The sequence below is a fragment of the Spermophilus citellus genome (assembly GCF_964194105.1).
Source record: "Spermophilus citellus genome assembly, chromosome: 9".
NCBI classification, from domain to species: domain Eukaryota; kingdom Metazoa; phylum Chordata; class Mammalia; order Rodentia; family Sciuridae; genus Spermophilus; species Spermophilus citellus.
The window spans coordinates 87,659,545-87,683,839 of record NC_138191.1 but is presented as its reverse complement, the minus strand read 5'-3'; the positions used below and the strand labels follow the sequence as shown (position 1 = coordinate 87,683,839).

The window sequence follows — 24,295 nt, the reverse complement described above, 5'->3', positions numbered from 1 at the left end:
CCAGGTTGATCTTTTGAAAATATTTATGACTGAAGAGTAATCAAGAGATACCAAAGAGTCTACCTGGGATGTTATTGCAGAATTCTAGAAAAAGATGGCAATGTTTTGAACTAGGGTGTAGGCAGGAGGGGGGATAGAGATTCTGGGCATATTTTGAAAGTAGAACTAGAGGTATCCTGAGAACTGGTTTTGTATGTGAGAAAAGACAGGAGTTTAAAGATGATTCCAAGATTTTTGGATTGAGCAATCAGAAGAATGAGTTACCATTCCTTCTGATACAGAGATGAGGATAGATGGTAGTTATTTTTAAGGGATTCAAAAGGGCAAGAGTCCATTTTTACAAACAGAAATTTGGTGAAAATGTCAAATAGGCATTTTGTTATATGGGACTGACATTTAAATGAAAGGTTCTAGCTGGAGATTTTAATTTTGGGGTTGTGAACACATAGAAGGTTTCTTTTACCTGGGACCTAGCACAGGTAAGCCAGTGCTAATCCCATCTCTTCCAGAAAAGGTCTGCATTTCTTTGATTTCGGGTATCTTTGTTACTCTGCAGCTTGAGCTTTGGGGAGTTCAAGAAAAGTTAGGATTTTTAGAAAGTGAGTATATAGAGAATGTCTTCATAGTAGGTCACTATATGTAGTATATGGCTTATTGCAAATGTTAAGATGTTTGCATATAAAATGGAATGTGTATTTCTTTTTAAAAACTCCAAGGGGGAAATAACCTAACAGTTTCTTTTTTAAATAGGAAAAGAGCAAAAAGTGATTATTTATTTTAATGTGTTTGGGTATTTTTGTTTGTAGGAAAACTATCCCCTTGGTCATCAGTTGATACTGCCTTATATATTCTTAAGGAAAATGAAAGTCAATCAAATCTACAGCTCATGTGTTTTACTGAACAACGAAATAGAGAAGTATACATATTTATTCTCTAATTTTAATTTTAAAATATAGTATTAACTCAAGTTTAGGGAAAATTATCATTTTTCTGTATTTATTTTTTTTAATTTATATTCTACCAATTAAGTTATACAGCACTTATATAAGTAGATATATATATATATTATATATATATATGTGTGTGTGTGTGTGTGTGTGTTTTATTAATTGTGAAGGACATTTTCTTGTTTGCTGAGATTTTTAAGTATTGAGGATTAATTGGCAGGTTTGTTATGCTTAATAAAAAAGTTTGATACCAGTAGATGCCCCCCTCCCAAATACAAGCAATTCCAAAATTTGGAAAAGTTGCTCTAAATGTTTGTCTTACTTATACTAGTACTGCAAAAGAGAAAAAGATTACTATCCTCAGGCTTGACTCATAGAGTCTATATTATAGACTCAAAAATTGACTGATGTGAAGAAATGCTTTTAAATGTTTTTATATGATACCCTTGGAGTTGTTCTTATATTTTCTAATTATATATTTACTCAAAGGCCAAATATGTGAAGTAGATACATAAATGTGACTGTTTATTTTATGAGGTCTACAAAATACATCTGCTATACAACCAACAGAAATAATACTATTCAAGGGCTTACTGCAATATCATATTTAATCTTTATATAGGCCCAACAACAGACAAACATTCCTCTGATGGAATGTTATATAAATGTCTTTATTGTAGGCTTCCTAACAGACAAGAATAGTTATAGGCAGGAAAAAAATAAAATGGCAGAAGTTAATGTTTTGACTCTTCTTCAGAACTGACTACAATGTTAAGTTCAAGATAAAGCATCACTTAAAACAATGGCTTTTCCCATTTTGTTATGGATGAAATTGCTTGCTCATGAGATTGTATGTGTTTAAAAAAAAATTAGTGGTAGCAAGGCCATAATAAAGGTTTTTGAAAGAGTTTCTATTTACCACTTTAGTATATAGACTTCTGTGTATTGGTAATATGTCATTTACAAATGACTTTTTAATCTGTATTTTTAGTTTCAAATTATTTAAGAAGAGTTTGGTGCCCATGAAAAACTTTCTATTTGCCATTCATATGTTAGTAAGCGGCAAAATCTTTTTTTTTTTTTTAAGTCTTGTATGTAAGTCCACACCTGGACAATCTAAAAGATTATGGTTTCCAAAAGATGGATTGGTAAATGTTTAGTCTTCAAAATGGCCTTCAGTTATATTGCTTGTATCTTGTATCAAAGTAGGACATGGTGACCTTAGGATTATGGTTCCCCTTACAAGTCGGGGCAGAAATAATACTGTATTTTGAGTGTGAGACTCCAGGATGAACTAAACTATGCCTGGGTTTTGAAATGAATTTTTGGACACAATACCTGACAGAATTCTTCTGGGCTAGTCCATATTAAAGGGCAAATAATTGTGTTTAGCTCTTATACATAATTAGAAAATACATAGGTTTAATATATTTGACAGATGAACCTTGTTTATATGAAACGTTTAGGTTCCAGAAAGCTCTTAGGAGGTATAGAGAGGAATACTATTTGCTTTCTTTTATAGGAAACTAAAATGTTTTCCTATACAAATGTCTTGATACTACATTATAAATATCTACTATTTGATAGAAAATATAGTTTTATATAAGGCAGGATTATCTGGGATTCTGCATCTTCTTTTAATAGTACATGTTACATAAGTAGTAAAATACCACTCTACGTAATTGGGCTTTTACAAAAATGTTTAATTCATACAAATAATGGACTATTTAAATTTTTTTTTAAAGAGAGAGTGAGAGAGGAGAGAGAGAGAGAATTTTTAATATTTATTTTTTAGTTCTCGGCGGACACAACATCTTTGTTGGTATGTGGTGCTGAGGATCGAACCTGGGCCGCACGCATGCCAGGCGAGCGCGCTACTGCTTGAGCCACATCCCCAGCCCCGGACTATTTAAATTTAAAAAATTTTTATTTTGTGTCTTTGGAATCTGGTTTACATATTATATATTTATATTTCAATCCTAGCAGGAAACCATAATCTGGAAATTTTACTTTTCTCAAAGGAGCTCAGTGTTTGCATTTAAAAATTATCCTAAGATTAGTCTTTTTTCTCTTTGAAGACATTTTCATTATAAACATATTTGAAGATTACTGGGGAAGATTTAGAAGATATACAACTTCTATCTATTATAGTTTTAGGCAATTTTTAAAATATATAAAGAACTAAATCCAACAGTCTTGTACTTGGATTACTATTAAGAAAATAATTTGAAGCCTGTGAAAGATTTATAGAACTATAATAGAATAGGTGAACATTGATTTTAAAAATAATTTATAATGCTTCCCTTTCAGAAGAAAATTAAAAGTCATCAAGACTCATGTTGTTTTGTTTTGTTTAATTCTTTTGAGAAAAGGTGTTTGGATGGACTGGTGAACTAGGACCTGGAATTTACTGGTTAATTCCTTCTACAACTGGCTGTAGGCTAAAGAAAGAAAGAAAACCAATAACAGAAGAAGCCCAACTTGTGTATAGAGATGAAACAGGAGAATTATTTCTTACAGAGGAATTTAGGTAAGTTTTTGTTTTTTAAGTTTAAACTGGAGCAGCTGGGCTCAATGGCACATGCCTGTAATCCAGGTTGAGGTAGAAAGATTGAAGTTCAAGGTCGGCTTCTCAGTTTAACAAGATATTGTCTCAAAAATAAAATAAAAAGGGCTGGGAATGTAACTCAAAGGTAGAGCACCACTGGGTTCAATTCCCAGTACAGTTAAAAAAAAGATTTGAACTCTAACATCTAGACCAGTAGCCTGTCTTTCTACCTTTCCTTTGTTTAGCTCCCACCTCATCCTCATATTTTAATTCAGTAACTCAATTCTTGTGAAAATGTAGATGAACCTGGAAATTATTATGCTAAAGAAATAAAGCAGGTTCACAAAGACAGATACCTCATGATATTACTTCCATATAGAATCTAAAACAGTCAAACTCATATAAGCAAAGAATAGAATGATAGTTACCAGGGTCTAGGTGTAGTGGGATGATTGGGAGATGTTGGTTGAAGGATACAAAATTTCATTTAGGCAGGAGGAATAATAATAAAAGAATATCTGTTGCATAACTGGTGACTATAGTTTACAACAATGTACTGTAAACATGAAAATTGTTTAAATAGTAGGTTATAAATATTCTCACCACAAAGAATATTTGAAATGACTGCTACATTATTTAGTCTGATTTAATCATTCTACAATATGTGTGTATGATGTTATGAACCATGAATATATATTTTAAAAGAACTTATTCCACTACGCAACTGAAAGTGTCCATCCATTCAAACATCTGAGATTATCATTAATTTCTGGGTTCCAAACTTTTGACAAGTCAACATTAGTTACACATCTACTAACATCACTCCCACTAGACACTGCCTTTAGAAATAGATCCTGATAGTTGGATTCTTGATTTTGATAACTGTCAAATATGGAATCCAAAACTTAGGTAATTCTCCTTTACCCTGATAATCCATGTTAAGATTTGCCCATAGGCAGAGAGGAAAGGGAGGAAAAAAAGGAAATTACTAGTATTTATTAAGTTTCTACTCTGTATTAAGATACTATGATTGCTCTAGAAGTTTGTTTATATCATTTATTACTAGACTGAGCCCAGAATGCACTTGGATACAGAATAGTTCACAAAAGTTACTTCCTTTGAATATTTTCCTCATAGCAACCTTCCTTAGTCTAGTTGTCTAAAGACAAGAATTCATTTTCTATTTTTATAATTTTAGGTTAACTTTATTAGACATATTTGAAGTAATTGATTTAGATGGAAATGGTCTTCTTAGTCTTGAAGAATATAATTTTTTTGAATTGAGAACAAGTGGTGAGAAATGTGATGAAGATGCTTGGGCTATCTGCAAAGGTAGGCACTTCTCTTTTTCTAATGATATGTAGAAAAATATATAACATTCTTTTATTCCTAAGAAGAAGCCAAACTTCTCCATGGAATATTATGATAGCATTTAGGATGGTTTAAAAATAGTAGCATTACATGTAGATTATAAAACTTAAAGGTTTATTTTTCTTAAACTGATGATTTGATACTTAAGTTAAAAGAAAATGTGAATTACTTAATTGTAATTTCATCTTTTAACCTATTCTGAGGCTTAAAGATGAAAAAAAACTGTCCTAGTTCTTGATACCACTGAGCCATTCCCTGTGCCCAGGAGAGGGCAGCAGAGAGTTAATAAACTGGACTTAAAAAAATTAAGAGGTCCTGAAAGTTGTTTATACATTTTAAGAATTTCTTAATGGTATTTTTTTGTATTTGAGTTGAATTAAAAATTTCCATATTGAAGCCCCAAATGCCAAGATGGACAGAAAACATAAATTAAAATGAGACAAAGTCATTTGCCACTTAGGATGAGTCTGGGATGAAGTAGGACCTGAGTATTTAAATCAAGTTTAAAGGGGAACAACAAAGCCATATCCAACTATAGATTACAGAACAAGAAGTATGAGGAGACCAGAATGCAGCATATGCTGTCCCTGGGATAGTAATATATGCTTCTCAAAATGGTTTAAGCTTGGGTGAGTCGGTGAGCCAGGTTGGAGTCTATTTATCTAAACAGCAAGTAGGGTAGAAATATTATATCATTAATATAAAAATTTTATATTGTACAACTTTTTAGGTAAAAATAGCCAAGTTAAATTAGCCAATGATAACAAATATGTATGTTGATTTATAATATTAAACTTTGACTAAGTTTGATAATATACATAATAGTGTTATCTTTAAGAAGGTATAATTATCATAACTTTAATGATATAATCTCAATTTGTTGGCAACAAAGCACATTTCATAAGAGTGAATCATAATTAGGTTTTTCTTATGGTGAAATTGTTGATAAATAAAATTCTAGTCTAATAGTTTAATTAAATTGGCAGTGTGAAAATTTATATTTTTTGAGAACTTTTCAATATCAGGTTCTGATCTAAGCAATTCTACATATCAATTCTGTGAGGTAGTGCTATTTTATTCTTACATTACAAATAAGGAAATAGAATCAAAGAGACTGAATAGCTTGGCCAAAGTCACACAGCAAGAAAGTTTCACAGTTGGGTTTTATAGCTAAGCAGTCAGACTTCAGAACCTTAAGCTTCATGCTATCAAAAAGTTCCAAAAATGATTAACTTAAAATGATTGGGGAGGTCTGGGGATGTAGCTCAGTGATAGAGTATTTGCCTAGCATGCATATGGTCCTGGGTTCAATCCCCAGTACCAGATGGGAGAAAAAGATTTGAGGGGAATATCTCCTTCACTGACATTAATAATACTGCAAACTAATGTGAGATTTTTATTTTCTGAAATGTTTACCTTCATCATCACATGTAATATTATTTCAATCATTTTTCCCCTTGATAATAAAAATGTTATTTAGCTGTAAGATAATCTTTTTTTTTGAGATGGGATTTCATTTTGTTGCTGGGGCTGCCTTAAACTTGGGACTGTAATGCCTTAGCCTCCTGAATAGCTGAGATATAGGTATGCATGCACCAACATGCTAAACTAAGATTATCTTAATTAATTTTTTTAGACTTAAAGGTAGCTTCACTTTTATTTTGTTCATAGTCTGTTATTTTGTTAGAGCAGTTTTAGATTTACAGAAAAATTGAGTAGGAAATATAGAGCTCTCCCATATATCTGTTCCCTATCCATCCTCACCAAGTTTCCCTTATTATTAACATCTTCAATTACTATGGTACATTTGTTATAATTAATGAGCCAATATGGATATATTATTATTAACTACAAGTTTACAGTTTATAAAAGGGTTCACTCTTGTGTGGGTTTTTATAAATATGTCATGTATCTGCCATTACAGTATTCCACAGAATAGTGTTACTGCCCTAAAATTTCCCTGAGCTCCATCTATTTACCTACTATCTGTCCCCCATACCTCTGGCAACCACTCATGTAATTTGCCTCTTCCAGAGTATCACATATTGGATCCACACAGTATGTACACTTTTCTGAGTGACTTCTTTCACTTTTAACAATGTGCATTTAAAATTCCTTCAGATCTTTTCATGGTTTTATAACTCATTTTTCTTTTTGCTAAATAATTTCTATTGTATAAATGCACCACAGTTTGTATCTATCCACTCATTTATAGAAGAACATCTTTGATGGCTTCCAGTTTTTAGTAATTATGAATACAGCTGCAACAAAACTTGTGTGCAGTTTTTTGTGCAGAGAGGTTTTCAACTCATTTAAATTCATTTTAATTTAGTGATTGCTGAATTGTATCACGAGACCATGTTTAACTTTGAAAGAACTGCCTAACTGTCTTACAAAGTGTCTGATACCAGTTTTGCATTCCCACCAAAAATGAATTAAAATTCCTGTCGTACCACCTTCTCATTAGCATTTGTTATTGTTAGTTTTCCAGATTTGGGTCATTCACAGATAAGTTATATCTTACTATTGTTTTAATTTGCAGTTCTCTAATAACATATAATGTTGAACATTCTTTTTGTTTATTTATTTGCCATCTATGTATCTTCTTTGGTGAAATATCTGTTTAGATCTTTTTGCCCATTGTTTAATTGGGATATTTGTTTTCTTATTATTGAATTTGAAGAGTTCCTTGTGTATTTTGAATACAAGTACTTTTGTTGTGTGGCAGGTCTCTCAGAAAATACACAAAGTCCCAGTTTTGTCCAAATTAAAGAGTCTTTATTTGGCCGGCTGCTACTGCTCCCTGCAGGATTCATAACTGTCTCTGCAAGGAACAGTCCTAAGCCTGAGCATTTAGGACACTTAAAGGCAAAAACTGCAAAAACCACATCCGGGTTGACATAGCTGTAAGCAAGCAGGTGCAGAAGCTGAATTGGGCAGTTAGCAAGACAATGCAATGGGTAAAATGGTATTTCCCATGGGACTTTCCAGGTTGGCATAGCTGCAAGCAAGCTAAAGGGAAGTGGGTCAAAATGACCCTAATTGAGTACAAGTTAGAGAATGGTTGCTAAAGTCTGGACCATCAATCTCTGACAAGGTACATTGCCCAAGAAAAATGGAAAGCAAAGAGAACAATTTTACATTGTATAAGAATTGCTATTTTGTGTTGCCAAGTATGCTATGCTAGGTAACTATTAATAGGTACAGAGGCGGGGCTTTCGCATGGGAGAAGCATTTCTTACATGATATGGAGTCTCAGAGTAAAATTGAGTCTGTTTGGTCATTGCCCATGTAGCCTGGCCCATACACTCTATCTGGATGTGTATTTGGCAAATGTTTTCTCCTGGTCAGTGCTTTGTATTTTAATTCTTTTAACAGTGTCTTTCACAAAGCAGACTTTTTTTTTTATTAGAGCATCATAATTATATATAGTAATGGGGTTCATTTTGACAAAATCATACGTGCAAAGAATTTGTTTTCTCTTTCCCCATATTTTTTTTCCTTCCCTCTTCTCTCCCCATATTTTCTCTCCTCTACACCATACTAAACTTCCTTTCTTCTACATACACATAAAGGTGAAATTTCCTTTGGTACCTTTATATATTGATATAACATGATTTTGTTAAATTCACTCCCTTTATCTTCCCCTTTCCCTTCCTTCCTCCCTCTTTTGTTCCCCTTCTATTCCACATTCTTCCCTGTATCTTTATGATGTCCAATCGCCCTCTCCATCCACCGTTTTTTCTTTGTTTTGCTCTAGCTTCCACATATGAGAGAAGACATTTGATCCTTGATTTTCTGAGTCTGGTTTATTTCACTTAGCATGGTTTTCTCCATTCCCATCTATTTACCAGAAAATGCTATTATTTCATTCTTTGTGACTGAGTAAAACTCCATTGTGTGTGTGTGTGTGTGTGTGTGTGTGTATAATCACATTTTCTTTATCCATTCAGCTACTGAAGGGCATCTGAGTTGATTCCATAATTTGGCCATTGTGAATTGTGCTGCTATAAATGTTGAGGTGGCTGCATGGCTTTAATGTGCTAATTTGAGATCTTTTGGATAAGTACGGAGGAGTCAGATAGCTGGGTCATAAGGTAGTTCCATTTCTAGTTTTTTAAGGAATCTCCACACTGCTTTCTAGAGCAGTTGTACTAATTTGAAGACCACCAACAATTTAAGAGTGCACCTTTACCCTCACATCCTCGCCAACACTTATTTATTATTCATGTTTTTGTTGTTGTTGTTGTTGTTGATAAACCTTTATTTATTTATATGTGGTGTTGAGAATCAAACCCAGTGCCTCACACATGCCAGGCAAGTGTGCTACCGCTGAGCCTGAGCCCCAACCCCAGTCCCATATTCATGTTCTTGATAATTACCATTCTGACTAGAGTGAGATGAAATCTTAATGCAGTTTTCATTGATTTGCATTTCCATAATTGCTAGAGATACTGAACATTTTTTCATACATTTTTTGGCCATTTGTGTTTCTCCTTTTGAGGAATTTCTGTTTAGTACTTTGCCCATTTATTGACTGGGCTGTTGGCTTTTTTGGCATTGAGTTTTTTTGAGTGATTTATATATTTTATTTATATAATCCCCTGTCAGAGGAGTAGCTGGCAAAATTCTCCCATTCCATAAACTCTCACTTCATGTTCTTAATTTTTTCCTTTGCAATGCAGAAGCTTTTAAATGTAATGGAATCCCACTTATTGATTCTTGGTTTTATTTCTTGAGCTTTAGGGGTCTTATTGAAGAAGTCAGTGCCTGCACCTTTATGATAAGTGTGTTGGATCCCATGTTTTCTTATAGCAGTTGCAAGTTTTCTGGTCTAATTTCTAAGTCTTTGATCCATTTTTTATTTGACTTTTGTATAGGGTAAAAGATAGGGATCTAAATTAATTCTTCTACATATGGATATCAAGTTCCCCCAGTATCATTTATTAAAAAGACTGTCTTTATATTTTTGGTATCTGTCAAATATCGGTGGCTGTAATAATTTGGGTTTGTCTCTGTGTCTTCTATTCCATTGGCCTTCATATCTATTTTGATGCTAATACCATGCTGTTTTTGCTATTATAGCTCTGTAGTATAATTTAAGATCAGGTATTGTGATGCCTCCTGCATTAGTTTTCTTGTTCAGAATTGCTTTTGCTTTTCTGGTTCTCTTATTTTTCGAAATGAATTTTAGGACTGTTGTTTTCTAGTTCTGTGAAGAATGTCATTGGTAATTTAATAGGGACTGCATTAAATGTGTATATTGCTTTTGGTAGTATGATCATTTTGACTATATTAATAATAGACTTCATTTTAATGAAGTCCCACTTAAGAATTTTTATTCTTTCATGGATTATGCTTTTGGTTTGTGTGCTTTTTTTGGTAGGGGGTACTGGGGATTGAACTCAAGGGCACTCGACCACTGAGTCATATCCCCAGCCCTATTTTGTATTTTATTTAGAGACAGGGTCTCACTGAGTTGCTTCAGCGCCTTGCTTTTTGCTGAGGCTGTCTTTGAACTTGCAATCCTCCTGCCTCAGCCTCCCGAGCCACTGGGATTACAGGCATGCACGTCCATGCCCAGCAGTTTGTATGCTTTTGATGTACCACCTAAAACCCCATCAGCAAACCCAAAATTGTCTGGATTTTCTGCTATATTATCTTCTTTACAGTTTTGTGTTTTACATTTGAGTCTTTGAGCCATTACAGTTATTTTTTGTGAAACATGTAAGGCCTGTGTCTAGATTTATTTATTTTTGCATGTGGATGTTCAGTTGTTTCAGTACCACTGTTGAGAATACTTTCTTTTCTTTATTGAATTGTCTTTGCTCCTTTGTCAAATATTAGTTGTTTGAGTGTATTTTAGGTCTCCTATTCTGTTCCACTGAGTTATTTGTCAATTCTTTCTTCCACCAGTAGTACCACACTGTCTTAATTACTATAGTTTTATAGGAAGTCTTAGAGTCAGGTGTTGATACACCTTTTAAACATTGTTAAGTATTAGGAACTTTAAGTTTCAAAAGTTTATTAGTCATTAACTATTAAACAGTCAACCTGTTTCAGACAGGGTATTTCTCTGTTTACAATAATGCATACAAAAGAGGCATTATATCAAACAAGAAAACCCATTTCCTTTGAGGATATTACAGATGGGAGTTAGGAAATTCAGTCTTACTTATCATAGGACAGTCATCAAAATAAAATTCATAAATGGCTATTTATTATCCAGAGACACATTTGAGGATAAATATGACAGACAAATAAACATATTATAGACAAATTCAGGAATTAAACATATCTAGATACTTACAGGTAAATTTAGTTTTCTAAGAAATAATGTTAAAATGGGCATACTTGCATAGGAAAATTAGTTCCCCTTTATCTAATAGTCTTACAATGGCCAAGTGAAAATTCACTTAAAATTAGATGAATTAGGAATATAGTAATATCCTTAAGTCTGGCACTATGCACATATCACTTTTTGAAACCCTAGTAGTTTGGACGATCTTATATCAAATTCCTTCAAGTTCTGCTAGGCTTAAGAGGAAAATATACATGAAACATTTTGATTTTTAACTATCAGTAGGAACTGTAAATAGGTAATTTGGAATTTATCCAGAAAACTTACATTTTTTTCCTAATTTTAGAATACATTTGCACTATTTATAATTTCAGAATTTGTTGAAAAAAATCATGTTCCATGATAGTACCAATTCTGAGTCACAGGAAGATAGAAGGTTAGCTCCTAAAGCATGTTTTCAAACATTCTACTTGTAGACTGCTTACAGATTCCTAAGATCACCTTTAAGATAAGCATTAATGAAGAATAATATAGACATATTATTAAATATCTGAATTTTTGAATTATGTAAGAAAATATTTTTGGTTGTTTTAACAGAGAATTTTGATACAAGGAAGAATGAACTAACAAGACAGGGATTTATGGATTTGAATCTAATGGAGGCCAATGATCAAGAAGGAGATCCTCGTGATCTTTGGGTAACTCTACACTCAATGGGCTACAATAAAGCTCTCGAGTTGACAGAGGTAAAGCATTCTTAAAAGTTTTGCTAATAGGTTTAAGTGTTCATAATATTTTACCCCTTGAACTTTTTCCTGACACACAACTTTTGAATTGGTCACTGAAATCCTTGAATTTTAGTTGCATATGAATGAATCATAGGTATAGCAGTATGTTTCTGCTAGTTCCATTCTTGCCTGAATTTTAGTTACTGTAAACAGTTAAATAATTCAGAGACACAAGAGTTTTGAGCATGATATGTAGAAAAAAATTAGTAATTAAAAATATACACTCTTTAATTGGAGATGGCTATTTGAGTTGCTAAAGTCTCTTTTATATAGCAAAACTCTGCTTTAACAGAATAAAGGCTTAGAATAAGGAGAATGTGTCTATCGAAGAACTTGGAATTCTGATCTTTTTATAAATGGTACTTGGGTTAATATTTGTAAAACACCTGGAACTGTTACTGGCTCATATAAAGCACTAAATATGTTATATTATCAGCTGTGATCATCATTATTAATAACATGATAAGTATAAAAGTTGAATAAGACAATAAACCTGAGGAGTAACAAAAATTAAGCCTTCCTTCTTGAGTTCTATCTGCATTAGATTTAAAATACAGAATTTAAGAGTTTCAGTTTCAGGCCATATTAGGCAACAATACATTTGTTTATGCTCTTAAAATAAAAAAATAGTTCTTTTCCATATGTGAATCTAGAGGGCAAGACTAATGTTGACAAATTTAAAATTTTAGGTGCATTGAAACTTTGGTTTAATTCCTAGTTTTGACATCATTCAACATCACTTATAAGCCTGTTTCCTAGGGGTTTTGTTGTTATTTTTTATTTGGAGTTTTTTGTTTTGTTTTGTTTTGCCATTTTTAGTAATAGGAGACAAACAGTAACAGTAACTCTATATCCTACTTTAATTTTTTTTTTCCTCCAGTGCTGGGGTTCAACCCAGGGCTTCTCATACGCTAGGCAAGAACTTGACCACTGAGCTACAGCCTTAACCCTTATACATTACCTTAATCTAACATTCATTTAGTCTGGCATTTTAACCATAGTATAAGATTGTAAAGGTCGGGCGAGCGTCGGAGGAAGAGACCACCAAGAGACTGTCTCATGCAACAGCAAGGGGTTTATTGGGGGACCAGCATGCTGGGGCTCAGAGCTCACTTGAATAGAGCAGAGAGAGAGAGAGCCCTGAGAACAGCTTAAGCAGAGCTTATATACTTTTCTTGGAGAGGGCAGGGAGGGAAGTTCATTGACGGGTCAGGGAGGGTGGGCGGTTTGCCTGCAACCGAGTGAGGGAGTGCATTCTGCAGTTTGGCAGTTGGGGACAGCACATTCTGGGAACAAGATTAGCAAACAGTTCTCAAGATTTCAACAGTGTTTTGTTAAGCATACAGAAAAATGGAGTGACAAGTACCTATTTTATTAACCTTTCAAGATCAGTATCTAATCTATGAACAATATTGATTCTGCTACACATGCTTTTATCTAATAGAGAAATTGAGCAATTTAAAATTTATAAAAGCATTTATTAATGTAATTTACCTTTGAAATTATAGACATGAAAGATTTATTAGATAAATTTTTTTGTTTAAATGTTTTTTAATTGTCAGTAGACCCTTATTTTATTTATTTATATGCGGTGCTGAGAATCAAACCCAGGGCTTCACATGTGCTAAGCAAGCACTCTACCACTGAGCCACAACCCCAGTTCTAAAATTTTTAATTTAAATTTTATATATAGAATAGGTGATATATTTACATTGTTTAAAATTTAAAAGGCAAGAAAATTACATACAGTGGAGAGTATAAAAAATGATATCGCCACTCAATAACTGAAATAAAAAGACAAAGCTATATTTATTGCTTACTATAAGGGATTTCTATGTAGGCACACAGTTGCTCCACATAGTAGAATGCATACTTTATTTAACTTAGGTTTTGGGGGAGACGTGAAATTCAGAGGTTGTCTAGCTTTTAAATTGACAGCATCTGGGGAAATATGGTTACTTGCGTGAAACTGTTGATTGGTTAGCGCTTACTGGTGTGAATTTGTCCCTGACTGCCTGACTTGAAAAAGTGAGGAGCTAACACTGGTTGCTTTATTAAAGTGTGTTCACTGAAGTAAGTGTTATTTCTGATTAATTAAACAGGTTAACAACAGTTCTCATGGCTAATATTAACTGAGACAACATAATAATCATTTTTTTTCTGAAGTTGTGAGAACTTTTTTATTTTCAGTTTCCCCTTTTTATATATATCCTTCTAAAACTGTAGAAGAAACTATCAAAGATTCACCCAACTGCTGCTGATTAAAACTCTTTAGCAAGATTTTATATGTGGAGATCTGACTTAGTTTGTACATTGATTGGGATTTCATCCTATTATGTGTGAATCATCTGTTGGCATAGTGACTATGCAGAATCATCTTAAGACTCTGGTCAATCGTTCAAAAACTCTGAGACAAACAAATATAAATATTATAAGAAACGACTGGAGGGCACTCCTAGATTATGACCCCAGGTTTTTTAAATGTGGCCAGGGAAACAAGTACTAAAGATTCATTGAGTTTACTTTGTATAGTCTTTTGTAGTTACCTCTCTTTAAAATTTTTATTTATTCTTTTAAATTATATATGATAGTAGAATCTATTTTGAGGTATTTATATAAGCATGAAATATATCTTATTTTAATTAGGATCCCAGTCATGTGGATGTACCCAATGTTGAGATTCACTGTGGTATATTCATATATGTACATAGGAAAGTTATGTCAGATTATCTTTCCTTTTCCTATTCTCCCTCCCTACCTTTTATTCCCCTTTGTCTAGAAGAACTTTTGTTCTTCTCTCCCCCTGACCTTGTTGTGGGTTAGCATCCACATAGAAGAACATTAGAAATTTGGGGGATTGGCTTCTTTCACTTAGCGTGATAGTCTCCAGATCCATCCATTTCCCGGCAAAAGTCATAAAGTCATTCTTCTTTATGTCTTAGTAATATTCCATTGTGAATATATACCACTTTTTATTTATTAATTCATCTATTGATGAGCATCTAAGTTCGTTCCAAAGCTTAGCTATTGTGAATTGTGCTGCTGTGAACATTAATATGGCTGTGTCACCATAGTATGCTGGTTTTAACTCCTGTGGATATATATCAAGGATGGGATAAAAGGATCAAATGGTGGTTCCATTACTAGTATTTACCTCTTTAAATTACTGTAGATCTTTTTACTTGTAGTGCTAATCTAATCTCACTATTAGCATTGGTTGGTCCCTTGGATTATATAATGTAAATGGGTCATAAGCTATCTGTGGTAATTATTGTTAACCAAAAGCAGGCAACTTGAAAACCACTAAGAGTGGTGTAACCTCTATGGATGGGATCACTATCTTCAGGAGGTTTTTTTTCCAAAGGAGTTTGTAGTAGTCTCCCATTATCTGAGGTTTGTTAGCTATGGTCATCTGTCATCCTAAGCTTTAATCTGCATGCTATTCTGAGCAGTGTGATAAAACCTTACCAGGTCCTGTATTTTCCTGGGATGTGAATTATCCCTTTGCCTAGCATATACATGTTTATACAAGGGGATAATTTAGTAGCCATCTTAGTTAAAGAGGGATTGTCCCTGTATCACAATGCTTGTGTTCAGGTAACCCTTATGCAGTAGCCGAAGGCTATGTTACAATACTTATATCATTCATTTCACTTTATCTCATCAAGTAGGTATTGTATCATCTCACATCATCACAAGAAGGGTGAGTATAGGACAATAAAGTTTTTTTGAGCTAGAGAGATCACATTCACATAACTTATTATAATATATAGGTTGAACACCACTAATCTGTTTTGCTTTTTGTTTTGGGTATTGGTATTGGACTCTCTACCAATGAGCTGTATCCCCAGATCTTTTTTATTCTGAGACATAGGGTCTGGCTAAGTTATCCAGTCTGACTTCAAACTTGGAATTTCCCTGCCTCAACCTCCTCAGTTGCTGGCATGCACCACCATACTTGGCTCTGAAACATTTTTATGGACTGACATGATACCACAAGTGGAAAATTCCATACTAGGCTGAGTGTATAGCTCAGTGGTAGAACATGTGTTTAGCATGACCCTGTGTTCAATCCCCAGCACAAAACAAAACAAAATGCCAGAAAGAAAGAAAAAGAAATGGGGCTGGTTTCCATTAATGACAGAGATTTATACATGTGGACACATTGGATTTAAAGGTTGTGTATGAGATCTTTTTTGACTCATACAAGATGTTTTGACTGACTGATTTAGTTAATGCTTGTGATTGCTCTGAGACAAGGAGGCTATTTGGCTCTTAAATTAATGTATAGGTTATGATAGTCAATGATTCCTACATATGTTCAACCTACATTTTTCTGTTTGCAAAAAAAGAAATATTTATGATAATCTAGAAAGAAACAATCAGTAATCTTAAAGTCTCTTCTAGTTGGATCAATATATGTCTGTGAAGTCTTTTGCCCATAGTGATTTGGGAACCATACTGATTTCATTGGTAATTTTCTCAAATCACATATAACGTAAGTAATCTAATGTCTATGTGAGCTATAATTTGAACATCTGTAGGAACTGTAATAAATCTTGTCTGGAAATAGATTCTCTCAAATTTAGAGGTATTGTGTTACAAAGAAAGAATAAACAAATTGCTAGTCATAAGTTTTAGGAAAGGATTTAGGATTGTTAGAATCTTATTATTAACTGGTCTTAGTAAACCAAGACAAGTACAATTATTTTGTTTTAATCTTTCAAATTACTATATACTTTGAATTTGTCTTTTATTCTTTCCCTCCACAGTCACAACCATTTTTTATTTTATTCTTATTAAATTTTCAACTCAGATTTTAGAATTATAGATTATATAATTCCCTATATAAACCCATAAAGGCAGAATCCCTGTCAAAGAAAACATAACCTTTTTATTGGTCTTGCTACAAGGGCATTGCCCCTGTAGTATCATACTTTTTTTTCCCCCCAGCACCATAACTTGTAAGCTGTTCTTTCATTGAATGTTCATAAGCAAAAGGTAACATGTTTAGTTTTCCTTTTTTCCCTATTTCTTTTTTTATAAAAAGAATTTTATAGTATAAATTTCTTTTGGAATTCAGAATTTGGAAAAATTACTTCGTATGTTAGATTATAAGAGCTATATATCATATTTTTATTTCACTTTTACTTTGACTAACAGGTAACTGAGAACTAACTATTGTACTAAATTTAAGTAGCATCCTATAATATAGATTTTATTATTACAGTATTCTTTAGCTTCCTTATTATTTATATATTGTTAAAAGTTTAATAATTAACAACTCATAGTTAGTCTTCTTGTTTGTTGCATGCTTCCAATCTTAATTTAGTAGAATTAAGAGAATAAGTAGGAGCTGGGGTTGTAGCTCAGCAGTAGAGTGCTCGCCTATCATGTGTGAGGCACTAGGTTTGATTCTTAGCACCATGTAAAAATAAATAACTAAATAAAATAAAGGTATTGTGTTCAACTGCAATTAAAAAGAGAATAAGTAAATAAAAGAGCAAGGTTAAAAACAAAAAATAATAAAAATATAGAGCAGCTGTTTTAGTTGTGATAATATTTTATATTTAAAATTATAGAGAAAATGTTTTAACAAAGATCTTTAAAAATGCTTTGCTTTCATTGAATCTTTAAATATTGCTACTTTGTTGAATAAAATTGATAACCAACACTTTTTAAATGGCAGAATATTATCAGAATATATTCAGTACTGAAAAAATAAATTAACCCTCTAAAATGCTACCATCATCATTATGATTATTATAAATAATATTTTCTTTTGGAATTCTGCATCATAAAATACTTTCATACATATCGCTTTATTCCAACAACATTGGCAGAATACATACTATTTATTTCTTTTTTTTTTTCAATGAAGAAACTAAGCCTCACAGAAGTGAATTGACTTCCCCTAGCTCACATAGTGAATAAATGGAAAAGCCTGATTAATAAACCCAGGTTTGTTTGTTTGTTTTTAATTTGGTGCCAGGGATTAAACTCAGGGCCTTCTGTATGCTAAGTGTACACTTTACCACTGAACCTCAGCCTTATCCCCTACCGTCTCTCTTAAAAGGGAGACTTTATTATCCAAAGTTTGGAGTTATTAAAATCTTTTACAGGTTGCAGATGTAGTTCAGTGGTATAGTGCTTGCCTCGGTTTAATCCCCAGTGCTATAAATAATAATAATAATAACAAAAAATTGTGTTGCTATTCATCAAATTAACTTGAAATTTTATCTTTTATTACCCCCAAAAGATAATTGATATGTGTGAATTTATTCATTTTTTCAATATTTGTTGAATATCTACTATGTGATTCATTTGTGAAAGAGATAATGAGTAAAATATTCAAAATTTCTGCCCACATAGAATTTTTGTTTCAAGAAAGAGAATAATTAGAAGAAAAATAAAATAATTTCTAAAGTGTTTTTTTGTTTGTTTGGTTGGTTGGTTTTTGCTTTTTTACATCAGAGACTGAACCCAGGGGTTTTTAACCACTGAGCCATGTCCCCAACCCCCGCCCCCTTTAAAGAGAGAGTGAGAGAGGGAGAGAGAGAGAGAATTTTAATATTTATTTTTTAGTTATCGGCGGACACAACATATTTTTGTTTTGTATGTGGTGCTGAGGATCGAACCCGGGCTGCACTCATGCCAGGCAAGCGCGCTACCGCTTGAGCCACATCCCCAGCCCCCCAACCCTTTTTTATATTTTATTTAGAGACAGGGTTTGGCTAAATTGCGGAGGCTGGCTTTGAACTTGTGATTCCCCTGCCTCAGCCTACCAAGCTGCTGAGATTACAGGCATGCACCACCACAACTGTCTCCAAAGTGTTTTTGAAAGAACCAAGCCAGAAGCTGAACAAGAAAACAATGAGAAAGTGAGGGAACTTGGAAAAACAGAGCAGATCTCTCTACAGAAGTGCTATTAAGCTTTAACCAGTAGGAGAATGAGGTACCCGTACGAAAACATATGAGAAGAATCTGCCAAATGGAGAAAACACTATGTACAAAGTCCCTAACATACAAATGAGCTTCATTTGTTCTAAGATCTGAAAGATCAGTATAGTTGGAACATAGCAGAGCTGGAGACTAGGTTAGATAGAGAGACAAAGGCTAATGTATGCAGCACATTGTAAAAACTAAAGGTAGACACTAGAAAAACTCAATTCCAATTGCAGAAAATATTTTTAGATATCATATTTTATAGGTGTTCTGGGCTATGTTTGAATTGTAAATGTATTTTTCTACCTTAGATATTTTTAGTATGCTATGTCCATGCACTATTTCAGTTGTAAACATAATAATCTCTTCAGAACCCTTGATGAATTCTTTCTGTATCCTTAACATTAGAAAAGGCAATTAAATAAGATGTTATTAGGACTGAGCCAAATGGTGGGGTAGGTAATATTGTAGCTTAATGGAGGTATTATTGTTTTACTAGAGGTGATATTTTTTTGTTTGGTTGGTTTTTGCAGTACTGGGAATTGAACCCTGGGGCACTCTTCACTCACCTGCATCCCCAGCCCTTTTATATTTGAGACCAGGAATTGCTAAATTGCCCAAGGTGGCCTTGAACTTGCAATCTTCTTGCTCTAGCCTCTCAAATCACTAGGATTATAGGCGTATGCCACCATGCTCAACTTTTTCCTTCCTTTTCTATGAACAATATCAGTTAATAGGCTACCAAAGAGTTAGAATCTCATGCTTTTTTGTCAATTCATAATACTGAAATTTTTCTCTAAGTTTATCAGAAGGAAAGCTAGAAAGTTTAATGCATCTTCTGAAATCATATGATAAATATATTAAAAATAAATTAAGTAATTTATTTTAAATTCTAGCAGAAGGGTAAAACAAGATTTTCTTTTTCTTCCTTATCAGGCATGTCCATTTGTCATTGATGTCTATGCAGAAAAATGCAAGCCAAGAATTAAAGCTGTCCATTTGGAGGGATGCAGTGGGCAACTTGAGAAGGCCATTTGTAAATCTGTCCTTAACAAGGGTGATACCAAAGTAATGGATGGCTATGAAAATATAATCATACATACTTATAATTGTGACACCTGGATAACCTCAGTTATTGAAAACAAGGTATCAATTATGAGGTGGTTCTCCATGTTTTGCTACAAATTTTGCTAATGTTATCTTCTGTCTTACTTTATTTTTGACATGGTAATTAAATATCCCACTATATTAATAATGCTTATAATGGACAAATATTCTTTTTTTTTGAGGTTTTTAAATTGAATTGACCATGATAATTCTTATGATTTTTAAAGACTTGAGATCACTCTTTTAAAATAGGAAAATAAAATATTTGGAAATCAATGAAGATAAAACATAATCTAATACAAAGTGTTTAGTTTGTTAGGGTCTACCAGAAAATGTAAAACATGGTCTCTGCTTTCAAGGAGTTTATGGACTAGCTAGAAAGACAAAATTAGTATTTTTGAAAGAGATCAGAGAATAATTAAATGGTAAATTATATACTACTGTTTATATGTACAGTAATTTTATTCTATGTGTATCTCTTACAGCTATTTTTAGTTTGGACTATAGAAGTTAAGAAATATTGTGATGTGGGATTTAAGCATTGGTAGATGACTAGAATTTAGATACACTAGGAGACAACCTATAGAAGCAAGGCAAACAGTGTAAGGAGAAATATGGGGAAGAATCAGTATGAATTACAAAGGAAAAAGCGAATAGCTGCTTTGTAGAAGCAGACAGCTTTGTTGGAAGTACTAGGAAGGAAAATAACATTGATATGTAGGTCTAGATATATATATATTATCATGAAAACAAGATAGAGGAGTTTGGACTTGAAATAAGGTAGGGTCTCCAACTAGTAAATTTCAGTCTTCAAATGGATCATAAAGTCTTAAGTTCCTAAGATCCAGCATATTTCATTTTCTGCCTTCTGTGTTTCATTAGGATTAAAACTATGGAAGGGAATCAGTATCTTATCCCATTCTCTCTGTTCTGATATTATCCACCATTACATATCTTTCTACTTCTTTACCTCAAGAAAATTTAAATAAACTTCCTTTACCAGAATATGGTTAATAATACATTTTGGAGCCTACCATGTGCCAGGTATTTACATATATTAAGGCATTTACTTCTCACAACACCCTATGAGGTAAGTACTATCCTTGTTTTACACACAGAAACCTGAAGCACAGGGAGATAAAGTAACTTGCAGAAGGTTATATAGCTAAGTAATAGAAGACTTGAGAAATAAATCCAGATAGTCGAACACAATACTTTGTAGCAATCATAAGGGAATGATCAGGCTCTTTAGCAGAAGAATATTTTGAGGCTTGCATCTCTTCTGTTTATCAGTTTCATTCTGCCTTATCTTGTTTCCTATCCAGCCTAGAGGCCATTATTATTTTTCTTAACTCAATTGTCACTTCTTCCATAAAGTCTTCCTAGAAACCTAGTCTATACTAATGTTGATTTTCTGTGTTTCTGTAGTTCTTTTGGAATACCTGTTATATGTCTTAGCAAAATGTTTTGTAATTGTTATTTTATTTGTATTCCTTAGACTATGAACTATCTCAGAAATTGGGTCTTTTATATCAGTGTACCTAGAACCTATAACCGTGCCTAACACAGAGCTAATATTAAATATGTTTATTGAATGAGTGAATGAGGAAGTAACACAATTTAATGGATGTTTCAGGCATACTAATTTGAAGATAGTATCAGAGTGAATGAAAGGCAGAAAAACTAGAAGTAAAAGAAATATAGACTATTATTGTAATAAACCAAGGATAAGATAATGTGACCTTAATATATATAATGGCCTAGGAATGAAGATAAGTGAATATCCAAGTCACATTTAGAAGAAAAGAGGATATAGTTGGTGACAGATTAGAAAGACTGAGGATACAAAATTCAGTGGAGCTAGTTTGTATGAATTTGTAATGGACCATATTATATTACAACAAAATTTCAGGATTTATTCTGAAGTTTACATATGTGTGTAATTCATTAAAGGAAAAACTAACAACTTATGAATTTTTTATAGTCAGATAATAAAGTGATTATTCACATCAACAATGAGCTGAGTAAAAACTGCATAAACAATAGAGGACTCATCGTGTTTGCAGTTGAAGTGGCACCAAAATCTACAATGGTAATGCATTACTTTCTACTCAAAGCTTTTGTCTCATTTCCTTGAAAATGATTTTTGCTATTAATGCTATAAATAAACATATAGATATGAGATGAAGTGAAAAATTATTTTGTAAGTGTAATATTCACATCAGTGTCATCCTGTATCCAAAAGACACAAGACTTTGGTTCTAATTAACTCTATTTGGTTGAATGGCTATGGGAAGTTGACATATTGTGTCTGTTTCAGTCTCCTTAAAGGTAAAATTAAAATAATATCACTAGTTTTAGGTACTTCACAAGGTTATGTAAAAATAAAATGATATACACGCAAGCACTTTTGAGCATCTATAGGTGTAAAGGTCGGGCGAGCGTCGGAGGAAGAGACCACCAAGAGACTGTCTCATGCAACAGCAAGGGGTTTATTGGGGGGTCCAGCATGCTGGGGCTCAGAGCTCACTTGAATAGAGCAAAGAGCCCCGAGAACAGTTTAAGCAGAGCTTATATACTTTCCTTGGAGAGGGCAGGGAGGGAAGTTCATTGACGGGTCAGGGCGAGTGGGCAGTTTGCGTGCAACCGGGTGAGGGAATACATTCTGCAGTTTGGCAGTTGGGGACAGCACATTCTGGGAACAAGATTAGCAAACAGTTCTCAAGATTATTAACCTTTCATAGGAAAATGCAAGTAATATTAATGATAGTATTGATAGTAATAGGAATTTTAATAACCTCAAATATTTTTATCTACATTAAAATTTCCTGAGATTACCTGAGAGAGAAATTCCTCTCAGTTTTAGATAAGCCACTACATCAAGACTAAGAAGGAGCTATAGTTCTGGTATTAGCAGAATTCTGGGTTTCTGATTTAGCCATGAATTCTAAGGCAAGGATAGATCAGTAGACTTCCAAGCTCTAGTGAAGAAACAAAAGAAATAATTGTTTATTCTTACCCTTTCTTCTCCATACTATCCATGGAATTCTAAAACATTCTAGAATGATTCAAGGTAAAGCATAAAGAAAGATTATCTTTTATATTTCTCCATTGAAGATTTTTAGGAGCTGGGTGTGGTGGTGCATGCCTTTAATCCCAGCGGTTTGAGAGGCTGAGGCAGGAGAATTTTGAATTCATAGCCAGCCTCAGCAAAAAAAAAAAAAAAAAAAGCATCAGATTCAGCCAGCCTCAGCTAAGCAACTCAATGAGACCCTGTCTCTAAATAAAACACAAAATTGGGCTGGGGACATGGCTCAGTGGTCTAGTGCCCCTGGGTTTAATCCCTGGTACCCTCACCCCAAAAAAAGATTTTAGGAAGAAATGCTTACTGAGGAAAGGATTTTTATTCCATATTCCACCACCCATCTTCATCCATATTACACACATAGACTAACAAGTACTTTGTTAGGTAGGCTTTTATACTTTATTCTGATAGATCTTAGACAAATATTATTGAATTTTATCTGTATAGGTTTTGTTTTTGTGTTGTCTTGCTGTGTTGCCCAGGCTAGTCTCAAAACTTGTGAGCTGATCATCCTGCCCAGCCTTCTGGGACTAAGGCACAGATATATTTTTATGTAAGGCATAGAAATATTGTCCTATTGAAAATTAGTTCAGAAAATTAAATGTTTTCTATATTTTTTATGCAGGTTTGTCAACATGTAATGCCTCTGAATGAACATCAAGAATGGCTATATTGTTGTGTATATTCCCTTATTTAGTAGGTAATTTCACTTGGTGTTATCAAGCTAAGACTTATTTTCGATTTAGCTTTTTATTTATTTATTAACTAAATGTCATTCGGTTTAACTGATGTACCTAATTAAAATCTATTTAATTTATATACATTTATATATTATGTCATTATATACTTCATTATTAAAATATAAATAATGTTTTTAATTTGTGGTCTTCTTATTAATTTAGTGGGAAATCTGAGCACAGTTTGTTTATGAAGAGTAAATAAAATTTATACAATTTTTTTAAAGTAAAGTTTAATGAATTCTGTACTTTCGTATTATCTTACTCATAATAAAGCTAAACCATAAATATAAAAATAGCTATTTAATTTTCCAGTCATAAAAAAATTAAGGCAAAATTTGGAGAAATTTGTTTCTATGTTAAGAATCCAGAACCTAATAATAGTAGTAGGAATATTTTGTTCTAGCAGTTAATTTTTTAAATAATTTACTTGTTGCTTTTAAGTAAATATACTTTAACACAATAG

At 33.0% G+C, this 24,295-nt stretch overlaps 1 protein-coding gene across 4 annotated transcripts in view; it reads left to right on the top strand.

The window, feature by feature from the left end:
* The window catches only part of EFCAB7 (EF-hand calcium binding domain 7), a 59,609-nt gene extending 35,644 nt beyond the window's left edge, over positions 1–23,965 (top strand). For all 4 annotated transcript variants that reach the window (XM_081305685.1, XM_081305683.1, XM_081305682.1 and 1 more), the window contains 7 exons: positions 807–916; positions 3,320–3,477; positions 4,694–4,827; positions 11,765–11,913; positions 19,837–20,046; positions 21,992–22,099; positions 23,718–23,965. In XM_081305685.1, the coding sequence (XP_081161811.1) occupies positions 807–916; positions 3,320–3,477; positions 4,694–4,827; positions 11,765–11,913; positions 19,837–20,046; positions 21,992–22,099; positions 23,718–23,789 (941 nt within the window). In that variant the 3' untranslated portion in view covers positions 23,790–23,965. The remainder of the gene's footprint in view (positions 1–806; positions 917–3,319; positions 3,478–4,693; positions 4,828–11,764; positions 11,914–19,836; positions 20,047–21,991; positions 22,100–23,717) is intronic.
* Positions 23,966–24,295: the final 330 nt, after the last annotated feature.